The 24,489-nt window shown below is 39.7% G+C and overlaps 1 protein-coding gene across 1 annotated transcript; it reads left to right on the forward strand.

Annotated features, from left to right (window-relative positions):
* Positions 1 to 775: 775 nt before the first annotated feature.
* On the forward strand, positions 776 to 24,032 carry smg5 (SMG5 nonsense mediated mRNA decay factor). Its single transcript, XM_084944334.1, has 22 exons — positions 776 to 1,490; positions 1,916 to 2,014; positions 6,196 to 6,319; positions 6,945 to 7,101; positions 7,968 to 8,057; positions 8,680 to 8,769; positions 9,596 to 9,674; positions 9,758 to 9,883; positions 11,871 to 11,939; positions 12,991 to 13,220; positions 13,509 to 13,646; positions 14,420 to 15,346; positions 15,480 to 15,649; positions 15,739 to 15,814; positions 16,358 to 16,533; positions 17,824 to 17,982; positions 18,175 to 18,234; positions 19,253 to 19,412; positions 21,352 to 21,442; positions 21,519 to 21,593; positions 21,681 to 21,819; positions 22,669 to 24,032. Exons 1-22 carry the CDS (start codon positions 1,426 to 1,428, stop codon positions 22,750 to 22,752), a joined length of 3,384 nt encoding a protein of 1,127 aa, XP_084800460.1. The 5' UTR covers positions 776 to 1,425; the 3' UTR covers positions 22,753 to 24,032.
* Positions 24,033 to 24,489: the final 457 nt, after the last annotated feature.

Consider the following 24,489-nt stretch of genomic DNA (forward strand, 5'->3'; position numbering starts at 1 on the left):
CTTACAGCTGATAAGAAGGTAACAGTAACTCAAATAACCACTAGTTACAAACAAGCTATGCAGAAGAGCATCTCTGAAAGCAAAACACATCCAACCTTGAAGCAGATGGACTACACGTGGCAGCTAAGAACAGGGAACTGAGGCTACATTTTGCACAGACTCATCAAAATTAGACAACAGAAGATCTAAAAACGCGGTACTCAGATGGCGTCGAGTCACCAGATCTCAGTGCAGCAGAGCATCCTTGGGATGCAATTTGGATAAGCAGCTGTGACACAAGACTGAAGGTATGTATTTCTATTTGTTGCTAGTAAACCACTGAGACTGTGTTACTGTATTTGGTCTTTCAGAAATATTTGAAAAAAGTCATTTGGTTGAAAACGTTAATGCAATGCTGGGCAGTTGAGACTCAATGTTAATAAACAATATAAAGACTCAAAAGGGGTTTTGTGTTTTTCAGAGCAGAAAAACAAATTAATACATTTTTGTACTTTAGACAGACTATACTTTAGTATCCAGTCCCTAAATATTTTTGTGTGCCCTTGTTGAAATTAAACTCTACAAGTGAATGAAAAAAATATATATTAAATTTAGATGTGCCAAAGTTCTCTGTGTATTACCAGGAAACATCCTCACTGGTGGCTACACAAACAAAAAAACTTGAGCATCTATTTTTTTAATGTTTTTATAATTAATTATTTTGTTTGTTTGTTTTTTTGTTTTTTCTGACTTCTCACGTGAAGTGTCTGACTCTTTTTATATGTAAAAAATAAAAGGTATTCTTCAGTTTACAAAAACAATCGGAAATCCCTTACAGATGGTAGTAGGAACGTGGCTCCAATAGTATGAATCAGATGTAAAAATCAGATGTTATCTTCAGTGTTTTCTGGCTGTACAGTGTTTGTTTGAAGTGTAAATGCATCTTATTCCTAAACTGCATAATATGTTTTTTTCTTTCTTTCTTTTGGAACTCCTGATTTTCTTAAAGGGAGGGTTTGTAGACTATCTGGCAACTCCTTTCCGTAATCTCGTGAGTATGTTGTGTGCTCTCGCGGTATTCAGGCTGTCAATGCCTGATAGGAATAATGGCCGCCTTCGTAGCAATGGCTGGAGCGGGGAACAACACAAGCGGCATACCGGAGCGTTTTAGCTGACCAGGAACAGCGTAAATTACTGGGCACCCCCTTCTACCCGGTTTTCAGAACGGATGGGTAGAGGGGGCTTTGCCAAAGGACAAAAGAAACGAAAGAGACTCGGAGGGAAGAGGAGGGACGCTAACGCTGCCTTTATAGCTAGCACTAGCTGGCTAGTTGTCGCTGCCGGGGAAGAAATCCGCGGAGTCGTGACAACCGTGCGTCGGAACGGGTGAAGGAAACAGGAGTTGAACGCTGGAGCGTGTGATCAAACATCTGGCTAAGCGCTAATATGAGCGGACCCGGACAGGACAGTGAGCCAGAGGCCAAAGTCCTTCTCATCAAGCGACTCTACAGGTACCTTGACGAGGCCGTTTTTGCCAAAGCTAACCGAGGTGCTAATTGAATGTTAATTGAGCTGGCTAGCTTAGCAATAGTCAGACAGTGCTTGCTACTACTAGAGAAAGTCCATCTATCCTCTAACTTATCACCACAGTGAGTAAACCAGCACGCCCGTATACCTTTTCTTTGTAGCATCAGCTAAATTTGATGGGAAGCGCTTCATTCTCTTCAACTTGTCTTGGCTAATGAGCACGGTAGCATTTGTCATCCGTGTCTTTGTTACAGAGAAGTGAAACAGAAAGGTCTCGGGCTGTTAACCCGACTGCTTACAATGTTTATTCCGACGTTTGTTCTGTTTCCACCTGACGCTTATTTTGTGGCAATTTGGCTAACAGCGTTGTCATCATGCTGATGCTATGTGTTGCCTAACATGCCGACAGGGCTGTGGTGGAGACTGTGCACAAGCTAGATGTCATCATCGGCAGCAAATCGTCCTACAGAGAAGTCTTCAAGCCGGAGAACATCAGCCTTCGCAACAAGTAAGTACGAGTGTCTCGGGAGCTTGTGTGAAGGCGGCTGTAATTTGACTTAAACCTCACTGCCTGCATGTAGTCTCAGTCCTGACTAGTCTTGCTAGCTGTCAGGTGTGTATTGAGGCTCTGTCATGCCTCAACACATGCAGTAAATGCAGCATCTCAGTGAGCATACGTTTCCTGGTGCTCTCTAGTTTCTAAATTTAGTTCAGATGTTTATTTTCTAATATTTCCAGCATGACTATCTGCAAACAACTGACTGTGGCTTTATCTCAAAGTCTAAGCTGGAGTTGTTAGTTTTTTTAGTTTAGATTTATTTTTGTTTTTTTTCCTTGTCCAGACAAAAATGAAAAGCAAGCGTCACTGGTCATGCAGCTTGAGCAGGACTATGGTGGTTATTTGTATACTGGATGTTGTGAACAGAAAGCTCAAAACCAATAAGAGGAAGTTGGAAAGTTAACTGAGGAGGCGGAATAATGATGGGTGTCTAAACAGTCAGCAAGATAAGGGAAATGTTATCTCATCCTGCGCTGATTGCTCTGGGAGTTTTGTCAAGCTATAACTAGACAGGCCTAGAGTATCATCAGGACTACCAGTGAAGCCAGTAAACAAACCAGTAATTTAGTTGGACTATAAAATCAACCAGGAGCTATTTTGATAATTGATTCAAGTTGACTATTATTCATTCTGCTTTTGCTATCTGTCAAATTTGGTACCTGTTCCATGTTCAAACCTTCTGTTGCGACACAGGCTTTAAAAGGAGAGGAGCAAAAACTGCTGGTTTCAAACAGTGAATGAAATGAGGGACTTCACCAAAGCCCAGTTAACAAGTGTACTGTTAATCATGCAAAGCTACTCTTGAATAGGGATGGGAATTGATTTTGCAAACTTATCAATTCAATTCCTTACCAGTTCTCTTGTCGATTCTCATTGGCTCCACTTTGGAAGTAACCAGCTTTTCTAAGCAGCATATCAAAGACAGCACATTCTGCAAATTAATTGCATGCTGTGGGTCAAATGTTTGTGCTTGTTGGAGGTATCCCCCCTCTTTGTTGTGATCAGTATCAGGGTTGTTACTCCAAAAAAGTAATGTATTGCACATACATTTTTCTTAACAGTAATGATGCATACTACTCATTACATTACTTTCATGTTTTTCGGTAAAATGACCTGAAACCCATTGCCTAATAGTTACTCTTTAACAATGTAAACCTAAGACCACAGTCCCACACATAAACACAAATCCCTGTCCTAATGAGGACATGGTTATGATTTTTTTTCTCTTAGTATTTAGGTAAGAACACAAAGCTGACATTAAGAGACTTCAGAGTTATTGCCACAGTGATTCTATTTTAGAAACATAAACCGATAGGAATGGAGGCTGCATTGTGACTTCTTATTGGTTTGTTACCTGTTGAAGTTCAGGGTCTGGCTTTGGGCTGTGCAATATAACGATATATATCGGATGACGATATAAAAACGTCTATCGTTTCATTTTACGCTATCATTTGTTTCGTGGTGTCGCAAAATAAACAGTTTACGGCAATATTTTTTCATCGTTTTGATGGTCACTGTAGTGGCTATATTAATTTCTTAAAGTTCTCTCTTTCTCTTATATTTAAATTAACCCCACTACAGACGGACAAGCGCCTGTTTTTATGCGTTGTCGTTAGCAACAAAGACGGTGTCCGCTTGTTTATTTTCCACATAAACCTTTCACAATAAAGCTCAAGAGCTTGTTGAGACTTTTCAAAATAAACTGAATCACGTGAAAGAGTATGCAGAGTGTTTACAGATGAGAAGCAAAAAAGAGCCGCCAGGTGCTAAAAAATAAACCTTAGACTCAAACGTTAGAACAGGCTTTTTGCCGCAGCACACTGTGTAATAAATACTCACAAAGAAAACGGCGGCCGTTACAACTTATGTCTAAAAATGTATAGTTTCATTCATCGGTTAAAACACTCGACTCCAGCTACACGACGCCCAGCTGGAAACACTTCACGCAAGTCGAGCTGCCCGAGATTCATAGAATTTACAGAAAATGTTAAATTTTTGTGATTTATATCGTTATCGGAACGATAGATGTCTTAATATCGGGATGTGAGATTTTGGTCATATCACACAGCCCTAGTCTGGCTGCTGTGCTGGGGTCAGCATTCACTAAGCTTTAACATCACTTTCAACTTTAGCTTGCAAAGAACCAAAGTTTTCTTAGCATCATATTGCGGTTGTTTTCTGTTGTGCATGCAGTTTGCACTTTACCGTTGCACTCTCGTCCTTTGTGCAATAATATTAAAAGTAAGGTCCATATCCACACTGCAGGCTGCGCCACAGTTCCTGAAATCAGCTGATTGATAGGCAATGAGATTAACGATTCCAAGGAATTAAACTACTGGGAATGGTTCTCGAATTCCATACCTACTCTTGAAGACACGAGAATCAAAATATGGAAGAATGTGACTGGTACTGAATAATGCTGTACTTTTAAGGTATAGATGGACATTTTTACCGCTATACTAAGCAGTTTGTTTACACTTAAAGAACAAACAAACACTGCTGTGTCAATTAGTTTCAGAAAATGATTAGAAATGATAAAATGACTTCCTTTTTTTTTTCCGTACAATTTTCTAACGTGGCAGGTAACATCTTCCAGTGTTATTCTTTGTCTGACCTTAACCCAAACATTGCTTTCAGTTTACTGTCAAAGAAGACAACATAAATCAGAACATGTTCATATTTAAGAACCTAAATTCACAAGTAATTTATTCATGAGACTTTGTCCAGCAATTTGTCATTGGTAGCATTAGCTCATGTTGATGTTCTTTTCTGATCTTTTATGATGTTAAAGTGTATGAAAAACCAAGCACTGACAAACATCTTTATAAAATGAGAGAAATGCAGCATGTACTTGCCTAAAGTATTAACATAATCGTGTCATTTGCCGCACACAAGATCTGAGATTTCACAAAATTCTTGTGAACAACTTCTGAATCAGACCCAATGAGTCACACAAGTCATTTCTGATATTTTGTTTGTGTTTTTTCCCTGTAGGACACGTACTGTCGTGTTAATACAATGGGCCTGCAACCAGTCAGAAACCTCAAGTCTTGTTTCTGACTTTGGGATAAAACCGAAATATGCAGTCCAATAGGAATGCTGAGGTCACAGATGTTATAATGTTCAGCTGTCCAGCTGTACTTCATTATACACACGTTTCTGTTATTCAGCTTCCTCTTATTACATGTGGTGCATGAAATAATAGAAACACTTATTAGAGTAACAGAATTACAAGCTACAGCCTCCTCAATGACCATGCAGATGCAACTTTGAGGTTGAGTAAATCCCACTCTAAAACAGTTTCCACAAATAAATTTCACAAAGGTTGGTTTTATTTAAATGCATTTTATCTGGCTGGCAGCTGGATGTATGTAAAATTTCATTGTCATCAAGAAAAAACATATTTTGGAAAAGCAGCAGATTTTCTTGCTTGGATCTCAAATTTATAAAGTTGCATTAAGTACTTGCTTAATGCAATTAAGTCATTACTGCAGGGGCTTGGGTTTGAGTTTGGTCTGACCAGTTATTGCAATTCATTCTCCCTCACTCTCTTCCTACTTTCCTGCCTACTGTTTGCACTCATCTGTCAAGAAAAGTCTAAATATGCTCAAAAATGAAAGCAGCTAAATGTTATTAAGCTGCTGCACGACAAGGTTGTCAATATGCAGTCATTTCTGTCCTTGATGAGCCCTACACTTCATGTGAAATTAAAGCCGTTTTCACACGTGCAGTTTTCTAGGTGCTACCCAGCACAGATGGATGTGAGATTTCAAACGTGACAGTTGAAACGGTCAGTCATCTGTCAGCTTTTTATTACAACTTTTGGCATAGTGTCCAGTTTTTTGTGAATAGAACAGGTCTGGCAAATTCACAGCTAGTGAGCAGCTTTCCTGCCTTCTGCATGCTCGACTGAGGCTGCACTCTCACCTCAGGAGATCACATTTACAATAGTCTCACTTACTGTGGATTAAATGTACGAAAGTACTACTCTGACCAGTGTCTGAACCTGATACACCCAACTAAGGTCCATATCCACACTGCAGGATACTTGTGTGAAAACACTTAAATAATTGGTCCTTTAACCCAGCTGTCTTCTCATTGCACATGTGCATCTTTTTTTCTGTTTTCAGGCTGAGGGAACTTTGTGTGAAACTGATGTTTCTGCATCCAGTGGACTATGGCCGCAAGGCCGAGGAGCTGCTGTGGAGAAAGGTTTACTATGAAGTCATTCAGGTTATCAAGACCAACAAGAAGGTAAATGTCCCTGCAGCTGTGGAAAAACGGTCTTGCTGCATATATTAAACTGACCACATTTGTTTTCTGTTGCTACCTGGCTACTCCAGCTTTAACTTAAAAGGTGAACTCTCCAATTTATTTTATATCCATGCCAGTGACCACAAAAGCGTTTAGGAGAATAATAATTTCACAATAATCAAATCATTTTCAGCAGTCCAGTCTGCAACTTTGTTTTGGTTCATTGTCATAGCACTATAAAACTGCAGACATGGTGACTACACAAAAGAAATGCTATATTTATAGTGTCAATACTTGAATTAGTTTGTGGTGATGAAATGTTGGTGTCATGTTCACAGCCAATTTCAGCTTTTAAACCTGCATACTCTTTATTGCAGGCTAACGCTGGTTTAATATGAGCATCGTTGGATTATAAAGCATTTATTTTATGCATTTAAAATCTTCTTGAAACTCAACTTTATAACAACACGACACAGTTGCCAGTTGTAATCTTGTCTATTTTACATTAGTTATATTTTCTTTTTTAAGTTGCCTGTTATTTTGATGCAGATCATCCTCATTAGTGTACTGTTCCTTTCTCTAAAGTCCTCGCTTCTCTTTTGATTTGGGTTTTCTTTCACTGCAGCACATCCACAGTCGCAGTGCTCTGGAGTGTGCCTACAGAACTCACCTGATAGCCGGCGTGGGTTTCTACCAACACCTGCTGCTCTACATCCAGTCACATTACCAGCTGGAGCTGCAGGATTGCATTGACTGGACCCACGTCACAGATCCACTGATAGGTTAGATGAGCCAGCACATTCTCACACTCTCAGATGCAGGCATTAAAATAAAATTAATTGTCTTTCTGTTTCAGGATCCTTAAACCACCCTTGAATAAAACTGAGTTATTTGTAACAACAACACTTTTAAAGTGTAAATGTCTGCTGTAGACAGTATAGCTGGTGTCCTTGTGAAAAACTTGAAACTTGATGAAGATAGTTGAAACTTTATTGATAGTTAATCTATGTAATACATTACCTGTACTAGAAACTAAAAACTCTGACCTCATTTGCTACTGATATTTAAATGCAGTTTAGACTCACTGAACAAATAATCAGTAGTGAAGGTAATGACTCCTGACTACTCTACTGTCAAAAACGAAGACTAAAAAGCCCAAGACGGAAATCGTAAAGACTAATCACATTAAATATTCATGATTATGGATAATCATTAATATAGTTTTTTGGGTTTTTTTTTTGTTTTTTTACTGTAATTGTACAGTCCTGTTGTCAGGGAAATACAGCCAGAGAGGTTTTATGTTCCCGCAAGGTGATGGTTTATAGTCTGTTCTGTAAAAGTACTTGTTTTTGACTCTATGATATTTCTTATTTTTGAGAAAAAACACTGCAAAGATGCCACAACCCAGCCCCTGGCTATCGAGTAAATCACCTCTTCTTATCCAACTTAAACAAAACTAGTTTTGAATGTTAACATTAGAGATGCTTCAAGAGTATCTGGTCCCGGCTCTTTTATTTGGACTCTGTGCTACCCTGTTGCTGTGTTGGAATTTAATCTTGCTGTGTTGTTACATAAGTCAAAGTCATTTTGGATAAAAGGATTGGATGGATTAAAAAAAAAAAAAGTGTTGTGTAATTGTTCCCAACAGGGCGAAAGAAACCAGTGTCAGCCACCCCCAAGGAGATGGAGTGGGCACAGATGGCCTGTCATCGCTGTCTGGTCTACCTTGGAGATCTAGGTAATAATAAGATAATAGAATATGTAATTAATTCAACTATCTGTCGGGCTTGCAGAGGTGTGAGACAGAACAGGTGTCATTCAGCGTGGGAAAATCTGACTCGGTTATATAGTATAGCTGGCTGAAGGCTGTTTGGTTGGTTTAGACTTATGTGAACCACAGGTATGGGTAAAAAAATGTCTGCACCACTTAACACTTGACTCCTGCAGTGAGAACATATGACCTATTTCCCTGCAAAATTACTGATTAACTTTAAAGCACATTAAATATATTGGACTAAAACCTGTAAAAATTGTAAATTAAGAAATTCATACTGGATGACCAGTGATCCATGATTCTATTAGAGTCGCTGTTTTCAAGCTGTTTGGTTTATGATAGTCCAGCATCCTTGTAAGACTGTGAGAATGCTGTAGCATTAAATTGAAGGATGTTTCACTTTGTAGCTGTTTTTGTTTTTTTTTTCTCATGTTTGTCTGAAGCCATTCCAGGTCTTTGTGTTTGTGCACATTTCTGAAATAATCAATTTCAGTCTTCACCTTTTCAGCCACGATGCTGTAATTATATAGATTTGCATTTTTTTTTCTTACTTTAACTGTGATGTTTAAAATCATTTTCTCCTCAGCGCGCTACCAAAACGAGCTTGCAGGAGTGGAGGCTGAGCAGCTGGCAGAGAGGTTTTACCATCAGGCATTGTCAGTTATGCCACACGTAGGTGAGTGACGAGAATGTAGGGTTTGGTTTGTTTGTTTTTTCAAAAAGTACTGTATTGCCATACCCGTGGTCTTACACAGCATGGAAGGGATGTGGGGTGATTTAAAAGTTTTATTTTTCTTGCCAGAACAACACAGATGTTAAATCCAGTTTAGCGTTGTTTTTTTTTGGTTTGGTTGTTTGTTTTTCTTTTTTATATTAAAAGTATAGAATTGTGAAATGTGCTTACTCGCTTTCGCAGAAGGTCAATACACTTTTGTGTGTTTATTGTCAAAATGGAGCGCATAAACACCTTTTTAGTTAAAATGGCAAGCTTAGCATTGTGCATCGGTTGAACATTTTCCTGCTTTGTTTTTGTTTGTTTAAAGGCCTGTAGATAAACTGATTTAACTGGATTCTTTATGTACACAACAACAATTATAAACTTACTGATACTACTAATACAAAAAGAACCATTAAGTTCATTCAGGAAAATAAGATTTGTGGTCAGTATACTTGTGAGAACAATTGTTAATTATTGTTTCTTGTAGTTGACAAACAATAAGACATCTGTAAATATCACTTACTTGCTATGAACATGTCCTCCCACCACCTCTCTATATAGACATCGTTCACATCATACTTTATAGGGTTGAAAGATATTGGGATATTTCATAAAAACCTACATACGCTTATTCTTTTCAAATGATTTTTTTGGGTTATATTACAATAGCATTTGAGAAACTTACAATTTCTTTTTTTAACAAATGTAGCATTACACCATGGTTTTCTGGGTACTAACTCAAAAATAAATCCTGACTTGGTTTGTGTTGGTTTTCTGCCAACAGGAATGCCTTTTAACCAACTGGGCACACTAGCAGGGAGCAAGTTCTACAATGTTGAAGCAACTTACTACTACCTACGCTGGTGAGCCATGTTTATATACGTTTGCAGTGTTTTTAACTGCTCTGGTAAAGTTGTAAGTCTTAACAGATGTGATCTGTGCTCAGCATTCAATCAGATGCCCCCTTTGAGGGCGCCTACGGCAACCTGAAGCGCCTGTTTGACAAAGCTGCCAAGATGTATCATCAAGTAAAGAAACAGGAAATGAAGAAGTTGTCTCCCTCTCGACAAAGGTGATGCACATTCACGGGCTACCTTTTAAAGCTGGGTTACAACAAAGCTAGTCAGTCACACTTCATGCAGTGTTTTACACACTATTTAAGGGTCATTGTGGTCTATGACGTGTGTTATTACTGTGGTAGTACTAAACATTTTCCCTCTGAAATTTGTCAATTTTGGTAAATTTACTTTTTCCTCTTTCTCTGTGTGTGTGTGCGCGTGTGTGCGTGCGTGTGTGTGTGTGTTTGTGTTATTAATGGCCTTCACTGGCTTGCTTACAATGTATCTATAGTAAAACATGTTGACTTCAGTCTGTTTACATCAGAGTAATTTAAATCCAGTCCCAGTTGACTACTGGGGCTTCATTTAATTAACAGCTTATGTGCACTCTGTCTCAATCACGTATGCGCTCTAACCACTGGTGAAATAAAGCAGCATCTCTCTCCAGATGATATTAAATGATTGATGATTCCACTGGGTAAATTAGATTGTTGAAGAAACAAAAGTAACAGGCATCAGTTGGAATAAAAGACAAATATAGACAAAATGAACAATGTTTTAAAAGGAGTGGGTGGGGGGTAGTAGGAGGGGAAACAAGATTAAGATTGTTTTCCCACCTGGACAGAGAACAATGTTGTTCTTATTCCATGTACATAAATGACCAGTAAGCAGCTTGTACCATATTAAATCCCTCTGTGTTTTCACGTAAGAGTCAAAATCTAAAAAATGTGGAGCTGAATATATTGTGAACAGGTGTTGTTAATGACATTGCTGGAAGTTTGTATTCAAGATTCTTTATTCGTCATATGCATAGTTACACAAGTATAACAGGCAGTGAAATGTAACCTGACACGCTACTCGACTTGTGCAAAAGGGAGAGAGAAGAAGATTATATATTATATACATTAGGTGAATGTGCAGTAGTAGCATGTAAGCAGCAAGCAGGTGAATTCTGTACATTAAGTGAATTAAATAAGAATAGACAATATGAACATTTTACAAAATAGACAATATGACCATTAGGGCTGCACGATTAATCGTTGGAAAATCGCGATCTCAATTCATACTTATGTGCGATCTCATTTCCAAATGACAACGATTAAAAAAAGAAAAAGAGAGAGAGAAAAACAAAAAAGACGACGATTGTACCGCATTTTGATCCGGGACGTAATCTGCATGAAAACAAGCGCTCACTCTTCCTGCTCAACAAATGACAAGGGCGGAGCCTTATACCACGTGATACAGAAGCCGGCTGCTAAAATTGGCAGGGAAAAAACAACGGAGAGCACGTCGGGGATGACGAGAAAGTGACTGGAGAAAATCCGTCCCGGTCAACCACCCAAACATCAATAACGGGAACCTTATACAGCGCTTCCCTATACCCGTCGAACTCCCGCAGGCACAAAGAAATTACGGAGGCTATTACTTATCACCTGACCAAAGATATGGCTCCCATCAACACTGTGCAAAACGAGGGATTTAGGAGAATGATCAACACCCTAGACAAACGCTACACAGTGCCGTCCCGCAACTATTTTTCTATTATTGCACTACCTGCTCTATACACGCAGTGTCGAGCAACGGTGGAGACGGAATTTCAAGCAGTACAACATTTTGCGGCAACGACAAAATGTGAGACATTTATTGTTTTTATGTTCAGTCTCAACTGTTACGAAGTTGATGTGCAGTTAATAAGCGCAATAAATATTTATACTGGAAAAGAAAATCGTGCGAGAATCGTGATCTCAATTCTAAGCAAAAAAAATGATTCTCATTTTATGCAAAATCGTGCAGCCCTAATGACCATATTTAAAATTAAAAAAGTATGAATGTTCTCTTCCATGTTCCTGTTTTTGCTGAGGTCATAGGTCAGATGTTTCTAAAACCACTGATGTTTTCGTTTTAAAATGCTTTTATTTTTCTTTATCAAAACATAGAAGTAGTAAATGGATCTTTTATTGTGTTTAATACTCATCATTTTTGCTGTGACCTTTTTTGCAGATCGAAAGACATTAAGCGGCTCCTGGTGAGCTTCATGTATCTGCAGAGCCTGCTGCAGCCCAAGAACAGGTTTGTGTTTGTGTTGTAACTCTGCACCCACACTGTTTTAGAATCAAAGTCCACAGTGGAAATAAATCATTTGGTTTTGTGTATTTTAATGCTTAACCAGTTTATCTTTCAGTTTATGCCAGATAAATGCTTTTACATTCATATGTAGTAAATATTTAACAAATCTGTTTATAGCGTCTTCCCTCTGACGTGGTAGTCAAGTTAAATATTTAACATTCTAAAGTTTGAAAACAGATCTGTTGGATTCCAGGCTAAGAGTTGATTGCCTGTAAAATGTAGTTGTAGGATTACTGCAGGGTCTGTCTGGGCCAGGTCTAAAATTAAAATAAAGGAAAAAATATTTTAATTTGCTTTTATTTCTAGTAAATTTAGGTAATTAGGTGGCATGTTTAAGATTGGTCGAACAAAACGCAAAAAACCATTTTAAAAATCACCTTTTAAAAGTTTGAGTTCATGTCACTTGTTGTTGTTCCACTATGAGTGGTCAGATAGTTAATTTTGCTTAGGAAGGAATTTACTGAAATGACCTGGAAGTATCTGTGTAGTGGCCATAATCAGAGCTGTTCAGATTTTCTAAGTGCTAAGAAAAGGAGCTTCAGCCTTTTATAGCAGAGCATACTCTGAACCATCCGATATGAAAGGAAAGGAGGTAACCACCCCATAGTTTGTAGTGATGTGCCACCCGACCGTTCTTGAAAATGGTCAACAAAAGTGCGGCACAGATCATTTAAATGTCAAATATAAGTGTGTTTTCCATTTCATGCTGTAATCTGTTGATATGTTTTGAGCAACTATAGGCTGTTACACCCAGAGTGGAACTATGAATATTATATTACAGTAATAAAATCTTCTTGTTGAGGTGTTTGTTTTCATAGAGACTGTAGATTTGCATAAAAGCTACTTTTGATTGCAAATGTATGTACACAAAGTACAACCAGTGTCCACAACTATATTTTCACATACCATCAATGTTATCCTTGGAGGTTTTAAATTGTTGAAGTGCATTTACCATGTTTCTACAGTAAGTCTTTATTTTGTGTGGTTTATGTAGCCTGATGGAAACGGAGCTGACTTCACTCTGCCAGTCGGTGCTGGAAGACTTCAACTTGGTGATGTTCTACCTGCCACCGCCAACACATGGCGGTGCTCACCACACCCCTAGCGAGGAAGAGGAGGAGCAGCAGCAGCACAGTGACAGCTCCTATCCTGTGCTGCCTGACAACCTAATCTTCAAAATGGTGGTCACATGTCTGATGGTAGTGCACAGCCTTAAGAGAGGAGGTAGGTGGTTGTGTAATTTAAGCTGTTCTAAGGAATTCATTTGTTCATTCATTTTTCATTACGTCACCACAAGTGAACAAAAAGTTTTCAGTACGTCCTCTATGAGAGCACGTGTGACGTGTTCGCTCCCAAAATGAAATTTCGACCCTGAGCCTTTGTTGTCAAAACAGACCGTTTTCAATTTGTTTTTAGTCATTAAAGCACTGAATTACTTGGAACTTTAGAGGTATAAAAGTAAACCTTTTTTGTGTTTATTTACCAGAGTGTTTCTGTGTATTTTGTCCTTAGGTTCAAAGCAGTACAGTGCATCCATAGCATTCACTCTGGCCCTCTTCTCCCACCTTGTAAACCACGTCAACATCCGGCTTCAGGCTGAACTCGAAGAAGCAGAGAGTCAGGTGCCTCCACTTCAGACTGACGCTGCAGGTGAAAGAGAAATGTATTCTTTTCCTGTATGTTGGGGAAAAGGCATAAAAATGCGCCTGCAAGCTATTTCTTAGCTATAAAAACCATCATAAACCAGCACAGTATCAAGAACAACTGTTGATTATATGAATATGGACTTTTTAAGATGCATTGGAGATGGTGTCGATATATGATGATGATGTGTTACTTAACCTGACTCTTTAAAACCATACCAGGGTTTGCATCCTTGCACTCTCCTTGTTGCGTGTGCGCACACCCCGTTCCAACAATGAATGTTGGGTATAACTTTAATGGAGCTCATTGGCACTATTCAGCCTTTTTAATGTTGAGAGTCTAAACTAAAAAACCTAAATAAGGACAGCATTATGGAGAATTTGCCTATGTTAACATACACAGTATATGTCAGCACAAAGTAGGACAGAAGCAAACAGTTATAAAGTGATGAAAACTACTGACACTATGCACATAACAGAACTCCAAGAAAAGGAAGGAAGTCGTGTCTTTGCATCTTATTTTAATCACACGCTATAAATAAAGAAGGTGCTAACAGATATTTTTGTCCAGCCCTAATGCCTAAGACATTGTCTTAGTTTTTATTTATAATGGTAAACCCTCACACCCCTCAGCCATAAAAGGCAGATGGAGAAGTTTCAAAATGATACTGAACATACTAATGTTTAGTGAAATATATAGTTGAAAGTATTTTTTTTTTCAGAGAAACATCCTCAAAGAACCTGAATGAAATTAAGATGCAGTTTTTATCTCTTATCTAGATGATCTGGACATGAAGGAGCTGACAGCTGCACCGACAGATCCCTCTGGTGAAAGGCCTTTGCAAAATGGTTCCCTGGAGCAAGAGGATGAGGAGGATAAGGATGAAGATGGCTCTGAAAGGGTTGCAGCCAACAAGCACAGCAGCATAGAAGAACAACGCAAGATGAACGAAGAGAAGCAGAGGCAGAAGAAGAAGTACAGCCGCCTTTCTCGACTCCGCCGTCGCCGCTGTGCTCGCAAAGACGGTCACGGAGAGGATGAAAGTGACTTGAGCGAAGGCTTCGAGAGTGAAGAAGAAGAAGATGACGATGAAGAAAGAGGGGGCCGTGCCGATTCAACAGGTGGGACCACAACAGGAACGCCAGTCAACTCATCATCTGTGAAGAAGGAGCCCAAGAGAGATGCCTTGGGCGAGGAGGGCAGCTGGGGAAGCGGCTCTGAGGAGGAGGAGGAAGGAGGAACAGCATTTGATGTAGAAACTGATTCAGACATGAACAGTCAAGAGTCTCGCTCAGACCTAGAAGACATAGAGGACACGGAAAACTCTGAAAACTCAGAGGGTCACGCCCGGGAGCACCAGGATGATGAAGATGAGGACCAACCAAAGGAAGACGCAGGAGAGAGGGATACCACCGACACCCCTCCGACCACCAATGGGCCTCTCATGTCCAGTGACTCCAGCATTAGCAGTAACCTCCAGGCCATGTCTTCTCAGCTCTTCCAGGCTAAGAGATGCTTTCGCCTGGCGCCAACATTCAGTAACATGCTTTTAAGGCCTCATGCTTCGTCTTCCCCGAGTATTCCAACCCCTACTGACAGCTCAGCTCCCCCCTCCCAAGAGACTCCTCCTCCCCCTCCTCCTCCTCCTCCTGGAGATTCCCCCTGTGAAATGAACCCCGGTACTGCCAATGGAACCAGTGAAAATGGTAATGTTTAACATTAGTTTTATATAAAACATAAAATCAGTGTTCCCATTATGCTGCTCAGTCATCTGATCACAGAGGGTTCACAGTGTTCTAATCAAGCTTGTCTTTTGGCTCATTTTTCCTAATTCACCAGACTTGGACTCTGATTCGGAAGGAAGTCAACACAGCACTGAGTCAGTACATAGTGAAAAAACCCTCTTAGAGAAACTGGAGATTATGACCAATCAGGGGTTAATCCAGGTTGTTAAGGTGTTTCTTGACTGGCTACGGACAAATACCGATATTATCCTCATGTGTGCGCAGGTGAGGTGACAGATTTTTCCTGCTTTGTTTACGGAATGCTGGCTTTTCAGGATTGTATTTCACAAACTGATCATCTGCGTTCTCTGCAGAGTTCTCAAAGCCTGTGGAACCGACTGTCTGTGCTGCTGAACCTGCTACCAGATGGCAGCAAGATGCTCGAGGCTGGTGAGTTGCTGGTTGACTGCACTGCACAGACATTTCTGCTTGTCTCAACGGCAGTCCGGATCTGGCTTTTTTTTTTCTCTCCTGTGTCCTTAAAGATTAAAATCTAGATCTTATAGATATTACTACGCACTCTGAGCCTCATTCAAGAGCATTTCTTTATTCTTAGCCTAATTATCTCTTAAATGACTTTTTCTCAAGCTGAACTTTATTTATTTCTTGGAAACACAAACCAAATAACACTTGGTTGCTCAGGAGATGTAAAGCAGTAAAACAAATGGTGTGTCGTGAGTGTGTCACCACGGTGAAACATGTTATTAAAACAACACATTATTTTCAATGCAATTAGGTGATTTTTCTTGTCGTGCTTACATCTGAGCTCTGATCTCATCACTGTACTGTACACTCACTCACTACCGACAATACTGTGTAACGCTCAGCTCTCGCACTGAATAGTTATCTCCCTGTGTGACTTTAACACTCTGCTGAGTGTGCTCTGAGTCTACATTTACGGTACTAATTTGTATTTGTGTGTTCTTGCTGCAGAGCTCAGTCTGAACGCTGAAGTGACAGAGTTGTTAAATGAGTGTGAGCGACCGGATTTGGTCCAGAGTCTGCTGCTGCCTGAGGATCTGGCTCTGCGACACCTGCCTGCTCTCGGTGTAGCCCACCGCCGCCTTGACTTTTCCCGGCGCAACCCCTCCCTCAGTCCCCTACAAGAGGTACAGGCACTCAGACTCATACATGCACATCAAATTAAGTGCAGGCTAAAAAACACTGGAAGGCACAAAAGGAAATTGCCTGTCTCTGATTTATTGTCTTAAGCTGGGTAAACACTGAAATTTTGGTTATTGTGGGAAAAAGATGGCACATGTGAAAGAATGGTGTTGATATCTTTGGCCGTGACTCCAAACAACAGTCCTACAAAGAGAAGTTCAAAATGTTGTAAAGGGACAAAATTCAGACGATATGAGAAATCCAGAATTACCATCTGACAATGTAACTGCTCCCTTGACCTGTGTCTGTCAAACCAGCCAATGAGAGCACAACATAAAATCAACACAATACCCACAGATGTTGTAGGAAAAAAACAACATATGAAATGGATTTAAGAAAACAAAGAAGAAATTCTAGTCTGAGGTGTTGCAGCACAGATTATTTGCTTGTTGTTATGTCATCCTGCTGTTATCATGATCAACATGATCAATGTACTACGCCACCAAGGGGAGCAGCCATGCATCATAGACCACAGACAAAGATTCAGCGGGGGTGGTCATTGTACAGTCTACAAAGATTGCAACATAAGATTGCAAAAATAAATGTAGACAAACAAAAACAATAAATACAGACAAAAACATGATTCGGTTTTATTAAAGAATCACTTAAAATGCAATAAGAGTTTAATTTTAGAAGATTGACACATTTAATGAAATTAGCTCAGTAATTGAAATTAGAGCTGAAAGCATTACTTAATAGTCGATTAGCAGAAAAATAGTGTCATGTAATAGTGACCTAAATACTTCCAGACTTTGGACTGTTGATTTGAATCGGGGACGGGTGGGGTTCTGTGTGTGCGCGTGTGTGTGCGTGTGTGTGCGTGTGTGTGTGTGTGTGTGTGTTATGAACCAAAGTAAGTTATTTAATCGACTTAGAACTCAACCTACAGATAAACTGATCTTACTGACTTTAGACCTGGCCAAGATAAAAACATTCTGCTGTCTCTGTTTCTGCCTTTGCTGACAAATCAAGATGTACTTCACCATCTGTGGTGTTAAAGACAGTAATAACTGGTATATGACTGACCATTCGAGAAATATGCAGTGAGCTGGTGTTCAAAAATGACAACCAAATACTTCCTCAAACCACTACTGCAACATATCTTCAGATATAGTTAAGTACAGAGATGGAAATATTTGAGTAAAACTCCTGTGAAGTCTAAATGTGTAATCAGTTCCAAATCTTTGCGTCATTAAAGTTTTGTTTTGTTTTTTTTGTCTTTGTGTTTCTTTCAGTGTGTGGTACGAGTGTGTTGTATTCGCAGCTTTGGTCACTTCCTGACAAGTCTCCAAGGCAACGTGCTGCACTTTAACCCAGAGGCGGGCATCTTCACCAGCGTTAGTCAGTCCAAACAGGATAATCTGGTGCAGCAGGCCAAGGCCCAGTTTCGCATGGTGATTGACATTTTAGACATTACACAGTTTAAAATTTTAAAAAACCTGTGGTGTTGTGTAAGTGTTTTTCTATTATGACCTATAAAATAAATATATAATGACCTGGAACCCGACATGTTTTTGTTTGTTTGTTTGTTTTTTTTCATATTGACCCCGTTTTCTTTGTTTGTTTGTTTGTTTTTGTTTGTCCAGGCTGAAGAGGAGGCTCGTCGAAATCGATTAATGAGGGACATGGCCCAGCTTCGACTACAGGTTTTTATTTTAGTTACTGTCCCCTGACTCTTTGTGTTGTTATCGCTTTATAACAATCCCTAATACACGGTAAATTGATGACTAATTATGGTATTATAAATATAGTTAATTATAGTTTCTTTACAATTAACAAATCATGAAATGGTGATGTTTACTAATTGGTTAATGATTGGTTTAATTATTAAGTTTCATTTTAGGTTAAAAAACAACTGTCTGCAAGTGAGAGTATTGCTGCTGCTTATGCATCATAGGACCTGCTCAAAGAGAACGTGTGCGTCTCTAAGAAGTGCTGGATATGAGAACAGCCTCCCTCTTTAGTGATGAAAAAAACACACACAAAGTGTTCTGAAAGGTTTACTGCAAAAGAGGGCCAACATAATCAACCAGAGTGTTGATAACCAAGAAAAAAACAGCTGTAATTAACAATAATCCACCATTAACATAAAACATGAGCATGATTGGCCGGCCAAAGTTAACAAGAAGAAAGGAAGCAACTCCGACCACTCCGCTGCAGATTTCCTGTCTCTGACGTAAACAAACATTAGATCTAAATCTAATAGAAATAAAGTTGTGAAAATATGACCACCAAGTCCATCAGAAATGACTCTAAATCATACAAAAACAAACTGAAGGCAGGAGAGACCATGAGAGACAACCTCCTCTCTCGTTTGGTAGCTTCCAGTTTGTAAGGCCAGACCACAGAGCTTAGTGATATACAGGTAACCAACAGGGGGCGGGGGGAGACATGCAGCAATAGTAAATACATTATGTAGTATATCGAATGCCATGTGCACCAGTGTCATCAGAATGTAATTATCTTTTATCAGTTGTGACAAAATGTTCATAAAATTTATTGGAGAAATCTTGAGAAGAGAAAGTTTGCAAGGAGTGACATTGTTTATTAGACTACAAGCATCCATCACTGACTACAATACATGTTAAAATAAAATCTACAGGCTTCTTAATTTAATTACAGATCATAACGAGTTGATTCCTTTCTTCTGTCCTCTCCTTGCAGTTGGAGGTGTCACAGCTAGAGGGCAGCCTTCAGCAGCCTAAAGCCCAGTCATCCATGTCTCCCTACCTGGTGCCAGACACAGCTGCTCTGTGCCAGCATCTGAACCTCATCCGGCAGCTGGCTGGTAGCGGCTGCTTTATCATCATCATCCCACGAACAGGTCAGTGCACTGTGGCATCTTTTGTCTGGAACAGCGGTACACAGCCGCTGTTTGTACCATTTCCCCACATAGGTGGTGGGGATTAATGGATTTACAGGGATCTTTCTCTTGTTCTGTGATTGTGCTTCATAGGATGACAGAGCAAAATATCAGTCTGAACCTAATCCTTTATAAAAAAATAAGTCTTAAAAGCCTCTCCATAAATTTGCACAATGTTACTCACCGCTAGAATTGGACCTGAGGCCAAGATTATGCAGGAAAAATACCAGGTTGTCTTAACGCTTTCCTTCTCAGATCCCTCGTAGGGGTAATCCTGGTTTCTCTTTTCTGAACTAAACAGTTTCTGCCAGTTTTCAGGCTTCCAAAGCAAAAAGGTTGTCAGATGTCGTGTTTACGGGTGAAAGAGTTGAAACCTTTTTTCTGTACCGATAAACAAAGTCTTAAATATTTTCCCTCACCTGCTGTAGGTATTTTCAGTGTTAATTTCCCAGACTTTGTCAGTATCTCAAATGTGATAACAGGAAAACGTAGATTTTAACAAAAACTAATTAACTAAAAGTAGTCTAGTCGTCCATTTTCTGTTTCTTTAATGGCTTTAAATTGTTTTCATTTCAGTTATTCTTGTTATTGTTATTATTGGAAATTATTCCTGCATACGGCTGGGAATACAGGAAAGAACTGATCCCTTTTATATTTTGGTATTAATGTAATTATTGTAGTTATAAAATACATATTTAAAACTATATATTGGTGACACCTGCAGAAAATCCTGATTGGCACAAACATGCAAGTTTAAATATGTTATTAATAAAGTTAATCAAGTCCAAAAGTTGTTAAGAGGAGGGTTTTTCGTGGCTCAGAAACGGGCCTGTGATAGTGACTGTGCTCATAAACACGACTGATCCACATGTTGGTGAAGACAAAGAGTCTGTGTTACCTTACTTAGAAGTCGATGTGTGTTCATGTTTTTCTATAAGCGAACATGTATTTAAGTTTTATGAAATGAAGCCTCACTTTTTTCTTTCTTTCTTTCTTCTTCTTTCTTTTTTCTTTCTTTACTAATTGAGGTTAAACATATTTTCAACACAGTCTTGTTGCTTTTTTTTCCCCTTTTGTGGGCGAGTTTGTCACAGATGGAGGCTAGTTTTTATTTCCCCATACAGAATTTGTACAGAAAGGCCACTGTGTGCAACAACTTGAAGCAAACCTTTTTCACTTTGTCATTATGGGATGTTGTATGTAGAATTTTGAGGTGATAAATACATAAATTTAGAGCCAGGCTGTAACATGTAACATAACACAGATTGTGAAAGGAATGAGTGGTGCTGAAACAAACTGATAAATCTATTATCAGTCATCGTGAAAATCAATTTAAGATTTTAAACAACTTATAAAATCAGTATTTGCTGGTTTGTCTTGTTATTTTTGAGGTGCTTGAACATTACACGCAATCTTCACTATTTTAGAACTTCTTCTAGCCTAAAAAAATTAACTGATTATTAACAGGAAATTGATTATTTTATAATTATTTGTTGCCCTAAAAAAAAAAATCCTCACTAGTGGTTATGACAGCTCTGGTTTATTTAGTGTGTACCGAGCTGCTTCCTGACTAATGACACTAGACGGCAGCAGTCGGTCACATGTGCCAGTTTGGGGTGACCTAGTCACTGATTGGTTTGGGTGTATACCTGCATTCCACGTGGAGTAAATCATCTCTGGCCGGCACATTATTCCCCTGGCACCACCCCCGTGCACTCCCCGTCACTGTTCACTGACTCGCAGAGAGGCAAAATACAACAACAATTAAATGAGCTCAGTTCTAGCTTCATTTATGATTCGCCCTCTGCTCAAAGTGTACGAGTCAGAATCAAGCTCCAGACCTGAGCGCTGGAGTTGCTGTTTGCCCAGGTGTTTAATCTGGACTCCCCTTTTCTTTTAGTGATTGATGGACTTGACAGGTTAAAGAAGGAAAATGCTGGTGCGAGGGATGGAATCCGCTTCCTGGAGTCTGAATTTCGTAAAGGCAACAGGTGGGTTAAGTTGTGAGATGAAACATTTATCTCAATAAAAACTCTCTTTAAATCTTATTTCTTTCTTTTTCTGTAGATACATCCGCTGCCAGAAGGAGTCGGGTCGAAGTTTTGAGAGAGATAAGCTGAAGCGGCAGGACATCGAAGCCTGGTAAGCTCTACTTCCCTTCTGCTGACGCCTTATTCGTTCCCGTGAATATGACTTCCAGCTTGACTGACCCAGTTTCCTTGTTTCTAGGCATCTGTACAAGATGGTGGATAGTTGCCGTCAGCTAACAGTCTCCCAGAGCAACGGAGATGAAGATACAGCCGGTATGGTGACCATTCTTACAGGCCATGAAGTAGAGGAGCTTTGCTCTCGGTCAGCAGCGATGAAGGTCAGTAACTCGCTTTGTGTTCATCACTGTTAAACACGGATCAGTATTTTCCAAGGTACAGCACTGTGCAAAAGTCTCGAGTCACTCCTCATTTTCAAATATTTCTGCTTCCAAGGAGACGGACTTTGTTGTAATTTTACCGCTCAGCCATAAAAGGCTATTGTCGTCACCTCTGCGGGCAGGCACACGGCATTTGTGAATGCGTTAACTCGAGAATGAGGTGACATAGGAGCTTCAAATTGATACCAAAGGTGTATCTGCTAAAGATCTCGGATGTATTTGAATCTCAGTGAACTCAACCTCAAGGGTCAGAGGTCAAGTTTTCTGAAAGTCTTGTAAATGCGGTAATTGGAGAAGGAAGTCACCTAAGATTTATACTATAGTTGCATCTGCTACAAATGTCTGGAAAGTTTGACTTCAAAATCACCATCCCACATTCACCTCATCTACCACTGCTAACAGATGGAGCAGAGGTGGTGCAGGAAACAAAGGAAAACCAAAAAGCTGAACAAAAAATAGAAAAAGAACATAAAAAATGATAACGTAAAGAAATACATTAAAAAGTCTGCATCCAGGAAGCCCATAGGATGTTACCTCAGTCTGGGCAATACTAAAATGAGAAGTGACGGGTTCAGCATATTTGAAGCAAACATTTAGGGGAAAAACTCTGTCTTGCAAGAGTGTGTTTAACTCACTGGGTCTGTAGGTGAAGTTTATTTTTCGTCTGAGAAGGTGACAAGTTTTGTCACCGCTTGCAGACTGTGGACAAGTTCTGCCTACTGAGCTTAAAAATGTACAAATTTGAGAAATACTTTGTGTTTATCTTCGTGCTTTGTTTGTCTCCACCAGGCGGCGATCCAGGCAGCTGGCTCAGCAGGTATGGAGCTGAAGAACATCGTGGAGTTCTACCGTCAGTGGAAGGAGATTGGCTGAGAGGTCAAAAGGGGAGCAGCTGTCGGCGCTGCGAACAGCTGATCGATCACAACACTTGCTCCCTCTCTCTTTCTCCCACTCTTTTGCTCTGTGTGTATCTGCGTCTCCAAAGGCAAAAAAACAACTCAAAAGAAAGCTGGATCGAGGAGTTAAAAAGCTTAGAGGGTTGGAAAAGTGAATAGTGGAGTTAAAAAAAATTTTTTTTTTAAAGTAACTAAAAAAAGAGAAAGGCGGGCGAAACGACGCTATAAGAAACAGCAGATCTCCCACTCCTAATCCTAAACATAAAGAGTGACCCCTAGTGGTCGGGGTGAGGAAATGGCGGGATGACGCTACACAATTTTAAGTGCCCCTGGTTCACTCCCTAACCAGGAATACACTGTATATGTTAGCAAACGAGTACATACGTGTTGAGAGAAGCGGCGAGCACACAAACACATTCAAGCTGAATCCATATAGATATTTAGAGCAGTGGTTTGGATTTCCGTTCCCTTTTTCCCCTTTCCCTTCAGTCTGTATTTGAGAAGCAGGGTCAAGAATGTGCGAGTCTGGTGGGGCTGTGTTTTTGTAAAGTCAAGGCTGTATGACGACAGCTTCGAGACAGAGAAAACGTGCTCTGTTCACCTGACGCTCGAGGCTTCCAGCCCTCATCTCGTAGCTCGTCAGCCTCTAGGAAGGGTTGAGGAAGACTTCTCTGGGAGCGGATTCTTTCCTATGTGGCTTTTTTTTGGGGTTTTGTTTTTCTTAATTTGCAGTGTACTTTTGTGACCAGTGACTTATGTATTGTGCTATCTCAGTATGAGAAAAGGAAAAAAAACACATGACAGGCGTTGCCCTGTTAAAGGTTTTAATTTGGATTTTATTTTTGTACCCAAATGATGTTGTTTATTTTGCTTTTTCTAAGCTAAATCTGAATGATATATGCAAGAATGTTTAAGGGAAAAGAAAGGGGTTGCTGTCATGCGTGGATCAACTAAACAAACCTTCAGTTCTGAAAATTAAAAGGAGCCTAGAATCTATTTATCGAGGTGTAATGTTAGTGTGAGGAGGGTAGCTAGAAGCCGATTGGCCTCATGTTGTAGCTAGTCGTTGTGGAGGCTAAGAAAAGAGAAGGAGCTAGCTGGCTTTTCCCTGAGGAAGGTGGGACCCCTGTAAACTCCTAAAATGTACCCCATCTACATCACCATTTCCATAGTGACTGTCCCATCTTGCACTGTGCAAAAGAAAACCAGTATATGTGTGTGGCCATGCATTGAACAATAAAAAGAAACTCTCAACGATGTTGACCTCTTTCTTCTTATCAGTCCTCTGTGACCCTATGTCACCTTTTGTTTTCACCAGATCACTAGAGTGATAAATCAAATAGGCGAGAAGCAGAAAACTCGTGACACGAAACCTGTGAAGACAGCTCTGCAGCTGGGAAGGGAGGTTTCTTAAACAGCCTTTTAGATAAAAACAGCACAGGGCTGCACTGGGATTGTGTGGGAGTGGAGCTGTTTTCAGATACTTGTGAGACATGAAATACAATCCACGACTCTGGTTTTAGGTTGGGATACCAGTTCCACGAATTTAAAGGCTTCGTGGAAGCAAAAACCCAGCATACAGGTTTGTGAAACTCAGGATTTTACATGCCTGGAAAGTAATTGTAATATCAGCAGTTGTAAAGGATACAATACTTATATTTTGTTAAAGCTACACAATCATCCACCAGCACTTGTTTCCTCAATTAACTTCCTT

Source organism: Perissodus microlepis, chromosome 11, assembly GCF_051167445.1.
Source record: "Perissodus microlepis isolate ML-2025 ecotype Zambia chromosome 11, ASM5116744v1, whole genome shotgun sequence".
Lineage (NCBI taxonomy): Eukaryota > Metazoa > Chordata > Actinopteri > Cichliformes > Cichlidae > Perissodus > Perissodus microlepis.